We start from the raw sequence: 21,736 nt of genomic DNA, 5'->3' as shown, positions 1-21,736 counted from the left end.
CTCAGGGTTCGCTGCTGGTGCCAGGTGTTGCTGCGGGCAGGAGCCAGCGTGACCGTAGATTTGGGTTTGTGAGTCAGTTCGTAGCTCATCTGAACTCTTTGGGTTAATTTGAAGATTATTATTATTATTATTATTATTATTATTATTATTATTATCATCATTATTAATATTATTATTATTATTATTGTTATTATCATCAGAAGTGGACGAGAGGGACCTTGGAATGATTATAATAGGTAATGACCAGAGCCTCACCAAACAGTTATTATCATCGTATAATACGACAAACGGTCTTAGCTTCCGTAGCTGGTAATATAAACGATGACACGGGAGGACACAGGACCTGCCCTGAGCACCTCCTTCGTCAGACTACATCTCGAGTGGGCTGTTTTCCTCTGGTCGCCGAACTTTGCTAAAAGAAATAGTAAAAGAAGTTCGTCCATACATAAATGAGATCTAAAATAATTGATCAGATGTTGAATACTTTCGACTCTACAACTCGCAACATTTTCTTCTGAGATAAAATGACGAGAATTAACAGTATAAAGTTATAGGGAAGGAGATGTGATACTTGTTTGGGCAAAAGTTATGTCAACAGATGTTATAGAATCTTGGATTATACTACCACCAGATATTATCATGACGACGCGATCAAAACGTTTAATTGAGCAGCTCAACATGTATTTGATTACATTGATTGTCACTTGTTCAAGAACATCTAGCTATATAGTGTTCAGTGTTGCACTTTTTTTCATTATACATTACTGGATAAAGTACTTCCTCCCCAGAGTAGCCGGCGGCTGAATTTACATCAGAGTATGGATTGTACATTCATACTTTCCTAAGGAATTTCCATGTCGGTATATTCTTATCATGGGTGGGGAGGAGCCTTCTGTTTACCATCCTGTATCCTTGTGTGCAGGTGGGTGGGGAGGAACCATTTACTTTACTGTCCTGTTTCTATATATGGTGGTGGGTGAGGCGCCTTCTGGATCAATATCCCGCCTACATCCGTTGAGTGTAGACATGTACGACACCATGACTGTTCTTGGGTAAACAACCTGCTCATTACCTCCCGTCGTGTGGTTTTCCTTTTCCACGTCGGAGTCTCCAGCCATGGTCGAGAGCCTTCATTTAGGCCAAGCTCTTAATAGAAATAGGAAAAGATTAGAGGAAAAAAAGAATTAGAATTTTTGAAGTAGAAATCCTACCTTTTATAAACAAAAAAAAAAAGTCGAGTCGTAGATATAAGGAAAGACTTGAGGTGTAAATCATTCCAAAGCTTAACGGTGTAAGGAAAGAAACAGATGATACAGCGACTCATCATCCTTGTTGCCGCAGGTCACACAACATTCATGTGACGTAGTAGTTGGCCGAGTAATATGTGGTCTAGCTAATGGTATGAGGGGGAGGGGGGGCACACAACTGCCATCTCTCTCTCTCTCTCTCTCTCTCTCTCTCTCTCTCTCTCTCTCTCTCTCTCTCTCTCTCTCTCTCTCTCTCTCTCTCTCTCTTTCGCTTTCGGTAACAGATCCCAAAGTTAGATCTACGGGAGAAGAGGGGAGAGTGAGCCACCACTGCGGCACAGAACAAGTGGGTCAAGTTTGGAGCTCAGACGTGGAGAGTAAAGTTGGAATGCTTGGAACTCGAATCTGTCTAATAAGTATGTAGAGGTAGAACCTCTTGAGATGTGAGAGCAGTACTCCACACGAGGACTCTCCCTCTCATCCCCTCCTTCTCCACCTCCCGTATGGCCCACATTTTCACTCTCCTCAGTGCTGGTTGGGACGACGGGAAGGGCACGACGGTCTGGACTGGCCCGAGGTAAAAAGTTAATTGTAGGGACGCCAGGTGTATAGGTGTGTTGCTGTGTGTCACGTATGTGTTGGACCTGGACCTGGACCTGTGAATCATTATCCATCTTTCCTCCTCCTCCTCCTCCTCCTCCTCCTGCTGACTTTCATTATCCTCTTTTTATTCATCTCCACCTGCTCTCACGCCACACTCCCGGGGAGGGGATGGGACTCTTCCTCCCCTTCACACACCTCCCACCTCTCACAAGATTGTGGGTGGGGGTCCGCCTCTCGTGCCCCCCCCCCCCCTCTGCTCTTACAACACACTCCCCGGGGAATCCCCGCCCCCCTTCCCCCCTACCAAACACACCACCACCTCTCGAGAACATTGACTTCCCAGAACCAGGCTCCTGTTTCGTGGAAACCCTGGCCCTCTCCCCCCAACCCCATCCCACCCCACCCCCGCCTCTCCTCCTCCTCCTCCTCCTCCCAGCACAAGTGGATACCCCCCTCCTCCCCCACCACCGCCTACTTCCCCTCACCTTAGGCTAGATACCCCTTACGAGCTCTCGTCTCCACCACTACACCTGCCTCACCATCACCATCACCACCGCCACCACTACACAGTTCCCCAGCACTGAATCCTGCACCGCTTCCGGACGTCCTTCTTCCATGTCACCAACAACCATACATCTGGGATCTTTACGTCCCTGTCTAACCCCAGCCACGCTCCTGATCCCAACCCCTTCCACCCCAACATAACCCGGCAACCTCCCTCCAGCATAACCCCACCCTCACCCCACATCACTCCCACTTCGTATTAACTCCAGCCACCCCTCACACCCCAACATAACCCTACCCACACCCCACCCCACAGCCCCATCTACTCACCACCGCCCCGTAAGTTCCTGACCAACATCTTACCTTCATAATCTTCAGCGGCCGCCGCCGGGAGGATGTGGGCCCCTAACCCCTCCCCCCCCCTTCCTCGGCAGGAGCCGCTCGAGTGTTCCTTAACCCAGATGTCTCCAGCCCCCCCACCCCATCCCCCACCCCCTCTCTCTCTTTCACTCTTTCTCTTCTTCCTCCTCCTCCGCCGCCCTCCGTCCCGTCCCACACTCCCGCACCTCACCCTTGACACCCCTCGTTCACTGCCGTCTGCCCTCACTCACCCCGGCACCCTTCGTTGACGTCACACAAGCTGTCGACCTCGTCATCCATTACATGTTCACGACCATAACCATCAACCTTGGGCTGTAGGGAAGTCTCCATCCCTGACTCGTCAAGTTCCTCGGTGAGCGTCGTGAAGCTGTACGCTTCAGAGAGACTATCACCACCTTCCAGTCCCTCCTCACCCGTGGCCTACCACGTGCACGGAGATGCGTTCCTTGTACTTCTTCGTCCTCATTAATGACACCGTGGTGAGTGCATCAACTCGGTGCAAGTACGCCGACGACTGCGGCAGTAGTACTCGTCATCGCTGACAACAACCTTGCCAACTAACTGAGTCCTCGAGACGATCCTGAACAACCTCGAAACTCACACCGCGATCGTGCACATCTGTCTTGCTTGAAAGCCTGCCTCAACCCTCACTGTGTCACTAGGGCCTCTGCCTCCTCCAAGCTGTTCACTCCACCAAGCTTCAGGGTGCCACTATGGACGATACACTTAAGCTGGAGGGAAGGTGTCAGCATGATCATCATCATATCCCCCAGTTATCGTCTTTATATTCGTAGGCTGAAGATACTTGGACTCCCAGTGACTGAACTCAGACATCTACACATCTTCCATCCTTTTGCCTACCCCGCCTGGTCTTCCTCCCTCCCTCCCTCCCCATCCACCACACAACAGGGCTGCTAAAAAAAGGTGGAAATGAGGCCATGCATCTCATCGTCATTCCTCCATGCTCTACCGATCAAGAGGCAGCCGACACACTGGTCCTCATGACCCTTGCCAGCCATCACTTAGACCTCCTCCGATTGTTTAGGAAGAAGCTACTATGCCATTTCCGCCACCGTCTCATCCAAATACCATAGATCCCTCGCCCCCGAGGTGCAGTTCGGCACCACATCGACATCGAGCCAACTCCAGCTGGTACAGACCGCTATAATTGATTTGTTCTGATATTCGTAGCAACTTTATTGTGTACCCCATGCTCTTCCTGTGAGCGGAAGGGCGAAAGGATTACCGAGGAGAGAAAAGGTCTTAGACCACAGTGGGTTGATGTTACATAGCTTAGGTTAGGTTAGGTTTTGTTTACATTTGTCCCTGAAAGGTTCTTTTTTCACATTCTAAGACTTAGTTTTCTAATTTGTGTCCAAATCTTTGACCACAAACTTTACAATTCACACGATTAGCATCTCCAGATAGGTCAAAACGCCAGAAGTACCTTTAACCTACCCTGCGTTTAGCAATTACATCTTGTAATTTGTTGATCTTATTACTCTCTCTATGGTTTACTTTACGTTTTACTTTACACTTTTCACTGTGACGAAATGTTTGTTCTTGCCCTAAGAACAGTCCCATTCCAGCCAATATGAACATTATTTTTATGATCATTATCTTTATTGAGTATATTTTCTCTGTATTTTGAACCTCTGGTTGATGTTAATGAACTAGACCGTTACTTGTTTAATCATCATAATCATTATTACCAATATTATATCATCATAATCATTATTGCTATCATTATGATTATTATCATCAGAATCATTATTACTGTCATTATGATTATCATAATCATGATCATTATTACTGCCAAATGATTACAATCAAAATCATTAAATTGTTATCACTATAATTATTATTATTATTCGTGCATGTTGTCAGTGTCCTGGATGTGTTGTGACGCCGTGTGCCAACGAGTGATTTAACATTCGATCGGGATGTACTTGTGTTTAGTATCCTTAAGTTTTAAGCACAACTGTATGACCCAGCACGACGTACGACCCAGCACGACGTACGACCCAGTGCGACGGTGTGACCCAGTGCGACGGTGTGACCCAGAGCGACGGTGCGACTCAGTGCGACGATACGACTCATTGCGACGGTACGACTCAGGGCGACGGTACGACTCAGTGCGACAGTGCGACCTAGCACGACGGTACACTCCTTGAGTATGATGACTTCTGACCTGGTTCTTATGGGTCGGGCTAAAGGCCCACATGATCATACACCAAAGCGTCGTACTGTCGTGCTCAGATATCGTACGCGTCGTCCTCAGGGGTCGTGCTGTCATGCTCAAGGGTCGTACCATCCTTTTGAGGGGTCTGAACTACCGTTATACTGAGGACTAGCTGGGGAAGTGTTGAAATAGAGGGAAAAATTGATGCCTTGTATCTTGAAGTTGGACCTTGGGATCCCCGCTCAGTTCGTTTTTTTTTTTCCCCCCAAGTTTAAATGTCATATATTTTATGCCATCGAGCATTTCACTTGGATCCACTGGAAACTTAGATTGGAAGTACTTCAGAAGACTCGTATGAAACGTTACACGAAATTTCGAAGTTTCTTTCATTTAACTACTGTTCCAACACGGATAGTTGAACAAGCGAAAGAAAACATTGACGGTTTAAGGAATAGAAAACAACAGCCGGTGGGACTAACTTGGATGCGTACCTGAGTGATTGTTATCTTGGGGCAGCCCCAGCGCGGCCCCTGCCTCCCTCCGGTGAAGGATCTTCGTCGTCTTGTGTTATTATTATGTCGCAGGACCCCACCAGGAGAATCCTATGACGTAAGGGAGGCAGTGTCCTCCCCGTTCGTATTGTATCCTTCAGGGACTAGTTTGTTTTCATTTTTTCGTGACACACACACACACACACACACACACACACACACACACACACGAGTTCGTAAGAAAATGTACGTGAATTTTGTAATCCTGTTTACCAGTAGGGAGGGAATTACGATATCATTTCTTCCTTATCTTACATAAACATATATAACGCGCTATAGTTATTATCATTATTATTATTATCATTATTATTATTGTTATTATAATTATTATCATTATCAATATTGATCAGAAACTTGGCTATGATCCTGAGCCAAGACGGTCGGGATCATCCTCACATGATGCCTAGGGCACGAGCTTTTAAACGCTGTGTTTACATCTTTACCGTGAAGTCCAGGGGAGACACCTCAAGCTGCTGGTGTGGCCGTTAGCTGGTGAAGGTGTGTGCCACCGCTCCCATGCCCTCACCTCAGCGTCCAGAGTTCAGTGTTGTCAGTAAGACGGTTTATTTGTAAATCGTTTTTCATCGTCGTATTTTTTTCATTGTTTCAACTGCCCTAGACTGTATTTAGTAGTTTTGTTACTCTATTGTGTTACAATGTCTGATATATTATAGTGTACTGCGTTATCATATTATGCTATACTCTTCATTTGAAATATATTTCCTTTTGATTAAGTTGTTATATCTTGTGTTGTGTTGTGTAATTACTGAATGACTGTATTGCATTGTTCAGTGTTTAACGCTTAATATATCTGATATACTATATCGGGTTTATACTAGTTTTGATACCTAGCTCAGACATACTACTTTTTTTACATGTTACGTAGTATTACTGTTACTTTGTGTGACCTGTTACATACCGTTACTCCGAGTTGTACTCTTACTTCTAGTCACGTGTTACGTAATAGCTGTTACATGTTACGTAGTGTTCATACTCTGAGATGTACTGCTACTTCAGGCTACGTAGCGTTACTCTGCGATGTACTGTTACCTCAGATTACATGTTACGTAGCGTTAGCGTAAGATGTAACAGTACAGTTATAGTGTAGTGTTACATGTTACGTAGCGTTAGCGTAAGATGTAACAGTACAGTTATAGTGTAGTGTTACATGTTACGTAGCGTTAGCGTAAGATGTAACAGTACAGTTATAGTGTAGTGTTACATGTTACGTAGCGTTAGCGTAAGATGTAACAGTACAGTTATAGTGTAGTGTTACATGTTACGTAGCGTTAGCGTAAGATGTAACAGTACAGTTATAGTGTAGTGTTACATGTTACGTAGCGTTAGCGTAAGATGTAACAGTACAGTTATAGTGTAGTGTTACATGTTACGTAGCGTTAGCGTAAGATGTAACAGTACAGTTATAGTGTAGTGTTACATGTTACGTAGCGTTAGCGTAAGATGTAACAGTACAGTTATAGTGTAGTGTTACATGTCAAGCTGGGCACCGGCTATGACGACAGTGACACCTGCTTCCTGTTGGCCAGGCCGCTTCCCGTCAAAGTTTTTCCCGTCAATTTCTTCATCGCCCGTCTCCTGTAATGCATGATACGTCTTCCATGTCAGCTCGGGGAAATCATTTTATTACAGTCACTTATGTAATATGTTCGTTTATATATATATATATATATATATATATATATATATATATATATACACACACACAAAATACATTTAAACCGTATTAACCTAATTATCTGATAAATGCCGTACATTACATAATTGTTAATTTGCATTGGTGTCAATTGATTTAATCTGACCACATTATTGACAAATTATATTTCATGAAGATGAAGCATCTGTGATCGGTACTGGGATTTGATGACGTACTTTCTTATTATTGTTATTTTTGATTGAAACAGTTGACCACTTTACCTCACCACACACATGCACGTAACAGCAGCCCACCAAACTGCAGTAACACACGTGCTGCCCTGTAATGACGCCACGCACGGCCCACCTGTAGGCAGTAATCGTACGCACGAGAGCAGGTTCTCATATGACAACAGTTCATGCCAGACCTGGACCTGAGGAGTATTTACATCGACATATAATACTTGAGCATCACAGTGCATTGGTTTGATCCACGAGGGAGGGAGTTCACACCCCTGGCTTGGTTTCATTCATGGTTAGATTGATGTTGGGTTGTGTGATGAATTTAACCAAGTTTCTGCTCTCAGGATTTTTATAGACGTTAAATGCTACGGTTCCAGGATCCAGGATTATGGTGTCTCTGGATCAAAGTCTTCCAGGTGACTTGCAACTGAGTGTCAGGAGTTACTTATCATACATAGGCTTTGCGTTACCGGACTCTGACGCCCGTCAGTACGGACGGAACTTGGTGATTCAGAAGTTGTAATTTCGGAGGAGTTTACAAAGGCCTAGTGATGGCCAGGCTGTGAACGTCATCACAGAACCACCAGACAACCATATTCAACATCATCCGTTAATCAAGATTATTCTGGGATGATCCACGATCTCGCAGCATATATTTTGATATGTAACATCGTATCATACTTCCTTATAGATTACAATGATTAGTATCTATATTTTCAAAGTATTCTTTTATAAAGGTACTTTTTTACCGATGTTTTATTAAGGTTCTTTCAGTATTTCTTTATTTTGATAAGATGGTTTTCTTACAATCCGTCTGTGAGACCAGAGATAAACTAACAGGCGAGCGGGTCAGGTACGGAGGTCGGTGTACCACGACCTAACATGTGGTTACCATGAGAATTATCTGGCCACGTACACGTCTCCATGCCCCTGGCTGCCGATCTCTTCCTCTTTAAAAGACATCTTGAAAAACCATCATAGAAGATTTGTATGAATTATTTATATGTGACATTCTGTTTCCAGATTCGCCATTCACTTTGGCTGGTGGGTTTTGAATATTTTAGATATTTTGTTTCAACTTTTGATATTATTTCATGAAGAAGTTCAATTGTTTACTTTTCCCCAAAGAGAAGTTGGACTTCATCTGACTGACGGGGAAGTGTCGTCCGGGAGAAGAAATGTAGAGTGAAAAGATCGTGGAAGTTAGTCACACATCTTAGCGCTCTCTCTCTCTCTCTCTCTCTCTCTCTCTCTCTCTCTCTCTCTCTCTCTCTCTCTCTCTCTCTCTCTCTCTCTCTCTCTCTTTCTCCCTCTCTCTCCTGGACTGGAACAAGTAGGGATCGGATACGTTGGTTTCACTTCATGACAGGTCAAATCTGTTGTCCAAATTTCTGATATGTTTCTCCAGTGTAAGCTGGTCTTCTACAGTCACTTGAAATCCGGCTTAGATTTCCCGCAGAGAAGTGGTGTTGTGGCTGGTGATCTGAACTCGCCCCCGACCATAAAGAGGTAAATTATTGAAGGGAAAAAATATGTTTCTTTTTTCATATTATTTACAGAAAACATAAGCCAGATCCATGTCTTATGTTCCATCTTCATCAGAAGGTTATCATCTGTTCAGCTTTCATGTTTGGGTAATTATATTCGACTGATTTACAGTAAGCCATCATGAAATCCTTATCGTGCAAGACCGTGGCTGTGGCAACATTTATTCCCTAGATTCAGGAGGTTTCATGGGGTTCTTGTTATCATGGCTAGTAAGGTGTTCACTTATATTAATCCCTTTGGGGACGAATGCCTAACTCTGGGGTTCCCGAACTTTGGGTCTCGATCGAACATGAGGTCGCCAAGCATTTTTCTTTTGGGGTCGTGAGGCCACTGGTCATTCTTCACAGCTGAAACATATATATATATTTTTAATATTTAAGTTGGCAACCATCCTGCGTCGATGTTTAATTGGAAAGTGATCATAAAAGCTCTAAATGTTTTGCTCTGTCTTTTTCAATTGCTTTACTTCTGTGATTTACCTTTTTGGGCGGGGGGTTGCAGTAACCTCGAAAAACATTGGCAAAGGTTGCCATAGAAAAAGTAATGAAACACTGATCAATCTAACATGCGGAGGACTCGTGGGTATGACTTGATCTTACTGAGTGTAAAGTGGTTATATCTAGGAGGAAGGAGGAAACCATAGTAGGCTTGGAAAAGGGGAGCTTTACACTCGTGGAGTTAGCCCCATTTCTTCAACATTCCCTACAATTGTACAGCATTTTCAGCCTCTATGTACTGCCCATATGTATTATCTTACCATGTCGTGTTCGTGTGTGTGTGTGTGTGTGTGTGTGTGTGTGTGTGTGTGTGTGTGTTCAGCCAGCCAGAGTGGATCGGTAGATATGTCAGCTGTAATGGACACCAGGCCAGGACCGGTACGGATGGTGACACCACATTACTAAGCAAAGTGAAAGCAGTTCCAGTGGGCCCTGTATGTAGTGGTGAACTGTTAAGAGACGTGGGTGACAAGAGAGTGGCGCCTCAAGTGGTGCTGCACCTGTAGGTTTCCGCTGCACAAGAGGTGAGGTGGTAGGTGGCGGTGCTCATGTAGGTGGTAGGTGGCGATGTTCCTGTAGGTAGTAGGTGGTGGTGCTCATGTAGATGGTAGGTGGCGATGTTCCTGTAGGTAGTAGGTGGTGGTGCTCATGTAGGTGGTAGGTGGCGGTGCTCATGTAGGTGGTAGGTGGTGGTGCTCATGTAAGTGGTAGGTGGCGGTGCTCATGTAGATGGTAGGTGGCGATGTTCCTGTAGGTAGTAGGTGGTGGTGCTCATGTAGGTGGTAGGTGTTGGTGCTCATGTAGGTGGTAGGTGGTGGTGTTCCTGTAGGTGGTAGGTTCGTGCTACAACCTCAGCATGTGATGGCAGACGCAGCAGGAGTGATGCCTGCAATTTTCCTCCTTTACGCCTGAGTTTACCCTCCGCACTGGTGGCCTGACTTATGAGTCATCGAAGGCTGTGATTATGTAACTCGATGGTGTATATTGGTCGCGCATATTACCTATAGTAATTAAAGTCACCGCGATTTTAAGAGTAATTATCACATTTTTCTAACCGTCGATAAGATACAGTGTACAGGAGGAATGACACTAGCCAACCACTTGTACACATAACACGCACACGGATTGACAATGATGACCCAGCCTTATGATAAGGGAGACGTCAGAATTTGGACAAACGTTTGGTCCCAAGTATGTTCCCATGCCCCAAGTGTGACCCCACACACACACACACACACACACACACACACACACACACACACACACACACACACACACACACGTCCAATCCGTCGTAAACTAAGAATTATCAGAATTTCTATGACAGACGTTATTTACCGGGAGACTGAATTGTACCCCACCCCCGCCCCCCCCTCCACCCCAAGCTGGGCTATCGACCTGGTCAGGTAAGGACGCAGTAGGCCCAAGGCGTCCCGGTCCCCCTCCCTCCTCCCCCACGCTGGCGTGCCGCTCCCGGAGACTTTTGTGACGGCTCCGCTGCGTCCGTGCGTCTCACCACGCCGCCGCCGCCCCGGGCGCGACCGCTCACACAATCCTTAATTCGAGCGTTAATGCCGGCGATACATTAGTTCCGGGGGTCCACACACACACACACACACACACTGGGGAGTGACACCGCGTCATTGTCGTGTCTTCGCTTGTCGTTACCAGATGAAGACTTTGATGTTTGTCGGTGCTTGTTGTTGTTTTTGTTGTTGTTGTTGTTGAGGTTAAGGGGAGTGGAAGGGTTGAGGGGAGGAGGGAAGTGTTGTGTGTGCGTGTGGAGGGCGGCTTGGGTGGTTATGGAAGGCCTTTGTCCTCAGGGCGGCTTATTGTTTCCAGGATCTTACAGGTGTGAGTGTGTCTAGGATGTGGAGATGCAACGAGAGAGAGAGAGAGAGAGAGAGAGAGAGAGAGAGAGAGAGAGAGAGAGAGAGAGAGAGAGTGTTGATACCCATTTCTGTACGTCAACTGACGTAGGATCTTGGGCCCCAGACGCATTCACCGTCTGTGGTCTCGGCTCTCGGTCGCTCCAGGCAAAAAGAAGAAGAAGAAGAAGAAGAAGAAGAAGAAGAAAGAAGAAGAAAGAAGAAGAAGAAAGAAAGAAGAGGAGGAAGGCAGGGAGCTCTGCCCCGGAAGTTCCTGTTGGATTCAAGAAATACAAACCTCACCGAAGGTTTTGATCTGTCTTCGTACAGGAGGAGGACAGGTGTTTCCTGGTGCAGCTGGGTCCCGTCTGAGCAGATGGTCCTCGCAGAATGCGCGTCCTGGCAGCTGAGTCAGCCGTGGTTCACTGTAGCGTGTGTCTGGCGCGTGCAACATGCCTCGTGGCAGGTGTGTGCTGTGGTCAGCGCATTGCTGAGGTATGCTCTGCTCCAGAACATCCTACACACATCAGGAATGGATGGAAGGTATTCCTCTAAGGGTAAGAGGCACGTGTTTTCCTCAGGCACGTGTTTCCTCTACGTAATGGATTTGGTTAATCATATGTAAATCTTTCAACACGTGTAAAAGAATGTCAGTAAATGAACTTTTAAAACTTTATGGAAGTTGAGAATGCATTGTTGATGAAGTTACAAACAAGTGTTTCATATCGCAGACAGCTTTACCATTGGCGGGTTGGTCGGTTGCACTGGCTGGGTGGTGGGTTGCACTGGCTAGGTGGTGGGTTGCACTGGCTAGGTGGTGGGTTGCACTGGCTAGGTGGTGGGTTGCACTGGCTGGGTGGTGGGTGGGTTGGTGATGGAGAACTGTTATTCCCACCCAGAGCAAATGATGCCACTCATGATGTCATACGTTATTGATGGAACGGTGTTGTCAGGGATGATGATCACACTTGTCTGGTGAGGTATGACTGCGTTGGCGATGATTCTCTCTCTCTCTCTCTCTCTCTCTCTCTCTCTCTCTCTCTCTCTCTCTGTAGACACGTCGACTCGCTGTCGTCATGATCCGTCATTGGGAAGTGTAAGCAGGTCGCCAGGTTAGACCAGTCACCGAGTAGGGTCGAATGATTGGTCAGATTAGCCAGTGTGTGTGTGAGTTGGTCGATGCATCAGTTCACGTTGTCAGTAATCAGTCACTGAGCTGGATGCTAATCAGATCAGCCGTTTACACCGCTTTCACCAATCTGTGAATAAGGCATCGAAGACTTCATCCAGTTACGAATCAGGCTACAAGGATATTAGCCCATCAGTGACCCGCCATCAGGGTCTGAACCAATCGGTGAACAAAGCAGCTGAGCGTTAACCAATTACCCACCAACTAGCCAGTCAGTCAGCTAAGTCAGGAGAACCAATCAGATTAACCTCAGAGAAACACACAGTGCACACAGATGGGTTGTAAAAACAGCTCTGTGGATCATGTGAATGGAAATATATCAGTGTAGGAAGAGTGTGTCTCTTACTGTGGCCGTGGCTTCTCTTCGCTGGGCCGTACCTCTAGCAGCGTACCTTACAAGGTACAGGTACCGTCACGACACAGTTGTCTTAACTGCGACTGTGATGTAATATGGTTACCACAAAGCTGGACCTTGGAGGAGAAAAAAGAGTAGGGTGTGTGTGTGTGTGTGTGTGTGTGTGTGGTATGGAGAATATCTCGTGTGTGTTTCCCATATTTCAGCCATCGCCCAGGGTACAGAGGGAAAGACAAGTGTGGGTTATGTAGCAACACTTGTTATTCTTTCGAAGACGATGCTTATCTGAAGAATTACCCAGTATGTGTGTGTTTATTTCTGCCGGGAATTCCCATGAGAACGGCCCAGATAGCACGTGGCTCCCAGAACTCTCCACCACATCTCCCTCCACCAGCACCTGAACCCCAGGCGTAGGCCGATCCCTTTGCCCCCTGACCTCCCCCAGATCAGCCAGTAAGCCGTCGTCTCTGGTGTAAGGTGACCAAGGACGTAACAAGTTCAGGAGGTCACGGTAATGGATGCTAAAAATTAAAGGGCCGGCGACTCGGACAGAGGTGCCAGCAAGTAGATATTTGAGAACACCTTCCACATCCGCCGCCGCCGCTGACATCGCTGCCGCCACTCTGGCGGCTCCGCCATGAGGGAATCACAACACGCAGGAGCAGTTGCAGGAACCGTGAGAGCCGTGAGGAGTGCCAGAGGACGGGGTCCGGGCACCGCGATACCGAAGACACCACCTGGGAACACCGCCTCCGCTTACACGTGGGTAAACACCTCCCCTTCTCTCCTGACGGTGCTACAGTATTACTTACTGACCATCACAGCCATGTTCTCTTGCAGATTTTACTGTTGTTGCCGCTTTATATATCTTACGTTTCAGTGAGCTGGGAACTGTAAATAGAAATCGGTTGCGGGGTAAAGAAAATGAAATACGGTTCTACGGTTTTGCCTTTATACCGCTGACTGTGGCGAGTTTACTGTTCAGTTCCCACGCTCGTCTTATGAGTGGTAGCGCAAAAGGGTCGTTGTCTGTGGGCAGAGACTCATTACATAAATTGTTTCAAAGTGGGTTCGTTACATAAGCTGAGAGTCATTTGTTCAGCAAGTTTACCGACTGGGTACAAAAAGTTCCTATAATCATAGAGTTTCTGGTATTTTATTGTGAACAGTGTGGGAGTTTAAATGTCCGGCCTTAATCATATAATGTCAGTGAGATTGTTAGAGACAGGCGCGTCCTTGCGCTCTTCCCTGGGATAACTTTCCTGGTGTCGAACCGAGCGAGTACCAAGTGTCGCAGGAGTTCCACACCAACCACAAGTCTCCTGCTGTGATGCTGGCACTACCAGGCCTGATGCTTCTGAGTTGTGTGTGTGTGTGTGTGTGTGTGTGTGTGTGTGGGTGGGTGGGTGGGTGGGTGTGTGTGGAGGAGGTAGGGATGGGGGGGGACGCGAGATGCGAGGAGATAGTACCGGGCAGACGAAGAATGCTATCTTGCAACACCAGGCCTTCCGGAGTCTGGGAGTGAGGAGGCCCTCTTGGCGGGGACTGAGCTGGTGATCTAAAGTTGCTGAAGTTGTTCAGCGAGAGGTACGGCCGGACTCCAGGCCACAAGTCTCCTCGGTAGTGATGCTCATGGTTGACGCCACCGCCACTCGCTGATAAACGCAGTGATGAAATTCAGGTATACTGAGACAATGACGCTCTCTCCCTGCTCGAGCAAAACGTCCTTCGAATTTGACATGGATGTTGTTGGAGAATCCAATTTCTTTATGCTTTATATATGTGCCTTACGTAGATACTGTATGTCTCATGTGGTGTTATTGAAGAAACTTGTGTGGGTTTAGAAACCATTATTAGATAACAAGTGTGTGTATGTATGTGCGTCGGGGGTTGCATGTGGGAGGAGGAGGAGTCGAGAGCTGTGAGGAGAGAGAAAAAAGAAAAGATAATGATCTTCGGTCTATTAATGAACTTCATATTCTATTCAGGAGTGAAAGACTATAAGAGATGACGTTCGGGTGACTGTATGAGAGGTTGGCCAGCCCTCTCTTAGCCCACGTATGAGGGGCGGCCTCTCTCTCTCTCTCTCTCTCTCTCTCTCTCTCTCTCTCTCTCTCTCTCTCTCTCTCTCTCTCTCTCTCTCTCTCTCTCTTTCTCCCTCTCTCTCCTGGACTGGAACAAGTAGGGATCGGATACGTTGGTTTCACTTCATGACAGGTCAAATCTGTTGTCCAAATTTCTGATATGTTTCTCCAGTGTAAGCTGGTCTTCTACAGTCACTTGAAATCCGGCTTAGATTTCCCGCAGAGAAGTGGTGTTGTGGCTGGTGATCTGAACTCGCCCCCGACCATAAAGAGGTAAATTATTGAAGGGAAAAAATATGTTTCTTTTTTCATATTATTTACAGAAAACATAAGCCAGATCCATGTCTTATGTTCCATCTTCATCAGAAGGTTATCATCTGTTCAGCTTTCATGTTTGGGTAATTATATTCGACTGATTTACAGTAAGCCATCATGAAATCCTTATCGTGCAAGACCGTGGCTGTGGCAACATTCATTCCCTAGATTCAGGAGGTTTCATGGGGTTCCTGTTATCATGGCTAGTAAGGTGTTCACTTATATTAATCCCTTTGGGGACGAATGCCTAACTCTGGGGTTCCCGAACTTTGGGTCTCGATCGCACATGAGGTCGCCAAGCTTTATTCTTTTGGGGTCGTGAGGCCACTGGTCATTCTTCACAGCTGAAACATATATATATTTTTTTAATATTTAAGTTGGCAACCATCCTGCGTCGATGTTTAATTGGAAAGTGATCATAAAAGCTCTAAATGTTTTGCTCTGTCTTTTTCAATTGCTTTACTTCTGTGATTTACCTTTTTGGGTGGGGGGTTGCAGTAACCTCGAAAAACATTGGCAAAGGTTGCCATAGAAAAAGTAATGAAACACTGATCAATCTAACATGCGGAGGACTCGTGGGTATGACTTGATCTTACTGAGTGTAAAGTGGTTATATCTAGGAGGAAGGAGGAAACCATAGTAGGCTTGGAAAAGGGGAGCTTTACACTCGTGGAGTTAGCCCCATTTCTTCAACATTCCCTACAATTGTACAGCATTTTCAGCCTCTATGTACTGCCCATATGTATTATCTTACCATGTCGTGTTCGTGTGTGTGTGTGTGTGTGTGTGTGTGTGTGTGTGTGTGTGTGTGTTCAGCCAGCCAGAGTGGATCGGTAGATATGTCAGCTGTAATGGACACCAGGCCAGGACCGGTACGGATGGTGACACCACATTACTAAGCAAAGTGAAAGCAGTTCCAGTGGGCCCTGTATGTAGTGGTGAACTGTTAAGAGACGTGGGTGACAAGAGAGTGGCGCCTCAAGTGGTGCTGCACCTGTAGGTTTCCGCTGCACAAGAGGTGAGGTGGTAGGTGGCGGTGCTCATGTAGGTGGTAGGTGGCGATGTTCCTGTAGGTAGTAGGTGGTGGTGCTCATGTAGATGGTAGGTGGCGATGTTCCTGTAGGTAGTAGGTGGTGGTGCTCATGTAGGTGGTAGGTGGCGGTGCTCATGTAGGTGGTAGGTGGTGGTGCTCATGTAAGTGGTAGGTGGCGGTGCTCATGTAGATGGTAGGTGGCGATGTTCCTGTAGGTAGTAGGTGGTGGTGCTCATGTAGGTGGTAGGTGTTGGTGCTCATGTAGGTGGTAGGTGGTGGTGTTCCTGTAGGTGGTAGGTTCGTGCTACAACCTCAGCATGTGATGGCAGACGCAGCAGGAGTGATGCCTGCAATTTTCCTCCTTTACGCCTGAGTTTACCCTCCGCACTGGTGGCCTGACTTATGAGTCATCGAAGGCTGTGATTATGTAACTCGATGGTGTATATTGGTCGCGCATATTACCTATAGTAATTAAAGTCACCGCGATTTTAAGAGTAATTATCACATTTTTCTAACCGTCGATAAGATACAGTGTACAGGAGGAATGACACTAGCCAACCACTTGTACACATAACACGCACACGGATTGACAATGATGACCCAGCCTTATGATAAGGGAGACGTCAGAATTTGGACAAACGTTTGGTCCCAAGTATGTTCCCATGCCCCAAGTGTGACCCCACACACACACACACACACACACACACACACACACACACACACACACACACACACACACACACGTCCAATCCGTCGTAAACTAAGAATTATCAGAATTTCTATGACAGACGTTATTTACCGGGAGACTGAATTGTACCCCTCCCCCTCCCCCCTCCACCCCAAGCTGGGCTATCGACCTGGTCAGGTAAGGACGCAGTAGGCCCAAGGCGTCCCGGTCCCCCTCCCTCCTCCCCCACGCTGGCGTGCCGCTCCCGGAGACTTTTGTGACGGCTCCGCTGCGTCCGTGCGTCTCACCACGCCGCCGCCGCCCCGGGCGCGACCGCTCACACAATCCTTAATTCGAGCGTTAATGCCGGCGATACATTAGTTCCGGGGGTCCACACACACACACACACACACACTGGGGAGTGACACCGCGTCATTGTCGTGTCTTCGCTTGTCGTTACCAGATGAAGACTTTGATGTTTGTCGGTGCTTGTTGTTGTTTTTGTTGTTGTTGTTGTTGAGGTTAAGGGGAGTGGAAGGGTTGAGGGGAGGAGGGAAGTGTTGTGTGTGCGTGTGGAGGGCGGCTTGGGTGGTTATGGAAGGCCTTTGTCCTCAGGGCGGCTTATTGTTTCCAGGATCTTACAGGTGTGAGTGTGTCTAGGATGTGGAGATGCAACGAGAGAGAGAGAGAGAGAGAGAGAGAGAGAGAGAGAGAGAGAGAGAGAGAGAGAGAGAGAGTGTGTTGATACCCATTTCTGTACGTCAACTGAAATAGGATCTTGGGCCCCAGACGCATTCACCGTCTGTGGTCTTGGCTCTCGGTCGCTCCAGGCAAAAAGAAGAAGAAGAAGAAGAAGAAGAAGAAAGAAGAAGAAAGAAGAAGAAAAAGAAGAAGAAAGAAGAGGAGGAAGGCAGGGAGCTCTGCTCCGGAAGTTCCTGTTGGATTCAAGAAATACAAACCTCACCGAAGGTTTTGATCTGTCTTCGTACAGGAGGAGGACAGGTGTTTCCTGGTGCAGCTGGGTCCCGTCTGAGCAGATGGTCCTCGTAGAATGCGCGTCCTGGCAGCTGAGTCAGCCGTGGTTCCCTGTAGCGTGTGTCTGGCGCGTGCAACATGCCTCGTGGCAGGTGTGTGCTGTGGTCAGCGCATTGCTGAGGTATGCTCTGCTCCAGAACATCCTACACACATCAGGAATGGATGGAAGGTTTTCCTCTAAGGGTAAGAGGCACGTGTTTTCCTCAGGCACGTGTTTCCTCTACGTAATGGATTTGGTTAATCATATGTAAATCTTTCAACACGTGTAAAAGAATGTCAGTAAATGAACTTTTAAAACTTTATGGAAGTTGAGAATGCATTGTTGATGAAGTTACAAACAAGTGTTTCATATCGCAGACAGCTTTACCATTGGCGGGTTGGTCGGTTGCACTGGCTGGGTGGTGGGTTGCACTGGCTAGGTGGTGGGTTGCACTGGCTAGGTGGTGGGTTGCACTGGCTGGGTGGTGGGTTGGTGATGGAGAACTGTTATTCCCACCCAGAGCAAATGATGCCACTCATGATGTCATACGTTATTGATGGAACGGTGTTGTCAGGAATGATGATCACACTTGTCTGGTGAGGTATGACTGCGTTGGCGATGATTCTCTCTCTCTCTCTCTCTCTCTCTCTCTCTCTCTCTCTCTCTCTCTCTCTGTAAACTCGTCGACTCGTCTGTCGTCATGATCCGTCATTGGGAAGTGTAAGCAGGTCGCCAGGTTAGACCAGTCATCGAGTAGGGTCGAATGATTGGTCAGATTAGCCAGTGTGTGTGTGAGTTGGTCGATGCATCAGTTCACGTTGTCAGTAATCAGTCACTGAGCTGGATGCTAATCAGATCAGCCGTTTACACCGCTTTCACCAGTCTGTGAATAAGGCATCGAAGACTTCATCCAGTTACGAATCAGGCTACAAGGATATTAGCCCATCAGTGACCCGCCATCAGGGTCTGAACCAATCGGTGAACAAAGCAGCTGAGCGTTAACCAATTACCCACCAACTAGCCAGTCAGTCAGCTAAGTCCGGAGAACCAATCAGATTAACCTCAGAGAAACACACAGTGCACACAGATGGGTTGTAAAAACAGCTCTGTGGATCATGTGAATGGATATATATCAGTGTAGGAAGAGTGTGTCTCTTACTGTGGCCGTGGCTTCTCATCGCTCGGCCGTACCTCTAGCATCGTACCTTACAAGGTACAGGTACCGTCACGACACAGTTGTCTTAACTGCGACTGTGATGTAATATGGTTACCACAAAGCTGGACCTTGGAGGAGAAAAAAGAGTAGGGTGTGTGTGTGTGTGTGTGTGTGTGGTATGGAGAATATCTCGTGTGTGTTTCCCATATTTCAGCCATCGCCCAGGGTACAGAGGGAAAGACAAGTGTGGGTTATGTAGCAACACTTGTTATTCTTTCGAAGACGATGCTTATCTGAAGAATTACCCAGTATGTGTGTGTTTATTTCTGCCGGGAATTCCCATGAGAACGGCCCAGATAGCACGTGGCTCCCAGAACTCTCCACCACATCTCCCTCCACCAGCACCTGAACCCCAGGCGTAGGCCGATCCCTTTGCCCCCTGACCTCCCCCAGATCAGCCAGTAAGCCGTCGTCTCTGGTGTAAGGTGACCAAGGACGTAACAAGTTCAGGAGGTCACGGTAATGGATGCTAAAAATTAAAGGGCCGGCGACTCGGACAGAGGTGCCAGCAAGTAGATATTTGAGAACACCTTCCACATCCGCCGCCGCCGCTGACATCGCTGCCGCCACTCTGGCGGCTCCGCCATGAGGGAATCACAACACGCAGGAGCAGTTGCAGGAACCGTGAGAGCCGTGAGGAGTGCCAGAGGACGGGGTCCGGGCACCGCGATACCGAAGACACCACCTGGGAACACCGCCTCCGCTTACACGTGGGTAAACACCTCCCCTTCTCTCCTGACGGTGCTACAGTATTACTTACTGACCATCACAGCCATGTTCTCTTGCAGATTTTACTGTTGTTGCCGCTTTATATATCTTACGTTTCAGTGAGCTGGGAACTGTAAATAGAAATCGGTTGCGGGGTAAAGAAAATGAAATACGGTTCTACGGTTTTGCCTTTATACCGCTGACTGTGGCGAGTTTACTGTTCAGTTCCCACGCTCGTCTTATGAGTGGTAGCGCAAAAGGGTCGTTGTCTGTGGGCAGAGACTCATTACATAAATTGTTTCAAAGTGGGTTCGTTACATAAGCTGAGAGTCATTTGTTCAGCAAGTTTACCGACTGGGTACAAAAAGTTCCTATAATCATAGAGTTTCTGGTATTTTATTGTGAACAGTGTGGGAGTTTAAATGTCCGGCCTTAATCATATAATGTCAGTGAGATTGTTAGAGACAGGCGCGTCCTTGCGCTCTTCCCTGGGATAACTTTCCTGGTGTCGAACCGAGCGAGTACCAAGTGTCGCAGGAGTTCCACACCAACCACAAGTCTCCTGCTGTGATGCTGGCACTACCAGGCCTGATGCTTCTGAGTTGTGTGTGTGTGTGTGTGTGTGTGTGTGTGTGTGGGTGGGTGGGTGGATGGGTGTGTGTGGAGGAGGTAGGGATGGGGGGGACGCGAGATGCGAGGAGATAGTACCGGGCAGACGAAGAATGCTATCTTGCAACACCAGGCCTTCCGGAGTCTGGGAGTGAGGAGGCCCTCTTGGCGGGGACTGAGCTGGTGATCTAAAGTTGCTGAAGTTGTTCAGCGAGAGGTACGGCCGGACTCCAGGCCACAAGTCTCCTCGGTAGTGATGCTCATGGTTGACGCCACCGCCACTCGCTGATAAACGCAGTGATGAAATTCAGGTATACTGAGACAATGACGCTCTCTCCCTGCTCGAGCAAAACGTCCTTCGAATTTGACATGGATGTTGTTGGAGAATCCAATTTCTTTATGCTTTATATATGTGCCTTACGTAGATACTGTATGTCTCATGTGGTGTTATTGAAGAAACTTGTGTGGGTTTAGAAACCATTATTAGATAACAAGTGTGTGTATGTATGTGCGTCGGGGGTTGCATGTGGGAGGAGGAGGAGTCGAGAGCTGTGAGGAGAGAGAAAAAAGAAAAGATAATGATCTTCGGTCTATTAATGAACTTCATATTCTATTCAGGAGTGAAAGACTATAAGAGATGACGTTCGGGTGACTGTATGAGAGGTTGGCCAGCCCTCTCTTAGCCCACGTATGAGGGGCGGCCAAGTGAGGATTGGCCAGGGCGATAGTAAAGTCCTGGCTCGTGCAGACGGCAGCCATGGCCTTCCTTGCTTGGGGTCTGCTGGTGACCTATCTTTCTTGGCTTGTGTGTAGGGCAGCCTAGACCTAGGTAGGCAAGACGACCAAAGCTTCGTTAGTGAGGGTTAGCCAGGACGCTGGCCTCTCTCTCTCTCTCTCTCTCTCTCTCTCTCTCTCTCTCTCTCTCTCTCTCTCTCTCTCTCTCTCTCTCTCTCGCGGTCTGTATGGGCCCGTGTGTAGGGCGGCCAAGGCCTTCGTTAGCGGGCTCTGACAAGGGCTATGTGGAGTGTTGTGGAGTGTGGGCAAGGGGGACGAAGGACCAGAATTAACAATATCATCGATTTTCTCTTTTTCGTTTGGGTGATGTAGAGGAGGATCTTCCCCCAGTGGCCTCGGCTCCACCCCCGGCAGGAGATCTTCCCCCTGTGGCCTCGGCTCCACCCCCGGCAGGAGATCTTCCCCCTGTGGCCTAGGCTCCACCCCCAGCAGGAGATCGTAGCTCGGCGATGCTCCTGCCAGGGGGAGAGTAG

At 47.5% G+C, this 21,736-nt stretch overlaps 1 protein-coding gene across 7 annotated transcripts in view; it reads left to right on the top strand.

Annotated features, from left to right (window-relative positions):
- The window catches only part of LOC139760666 (uncharacterized), a 231,972-nt gene that overhangs the window by 148,612 nt on the left and 61,624 nt on the right, over window positions 1–21,736 (top strand). The window contains exon 1 of one of the 7 annotated variants that reach the window (XM_071684160.1): window positions 19,722–19,861. The exons of the other annotated variants lie outside the window; for them this stretch is intronic. Coding sequence (XP_071540261.1) covers window positions 19,737–19,861 — 125 coding nt within the window. The 5' untranslated portion in view covers window positions 19,722–19,736. Of the gene's footprint in view, window positions 1–19,721; window positions 19,862–21,736 lie in introns of those variants that run through there. 7 annotated transcript variants of the gene reach the window in all.

The sequence above is a fragment of the Panulirus ornatus genome, chromosome 37 (genome assembly GCF_036320965.1).
Source record: "Panulirus ornatus isolate Po-2019 chromosome 37, ASM3632096v1, whole genome shotgun sequence".
NCBI lineage: Eukaryota > Metazoa > Arthropoda > Malacostraca > Decapoda > Palinuridae > Panulirus > Panulirus ornatus.
Note: the sequence above shows the minus strand (reverse complement) of the source record. Positions and strands in the feature narration are given on the sequence as shown.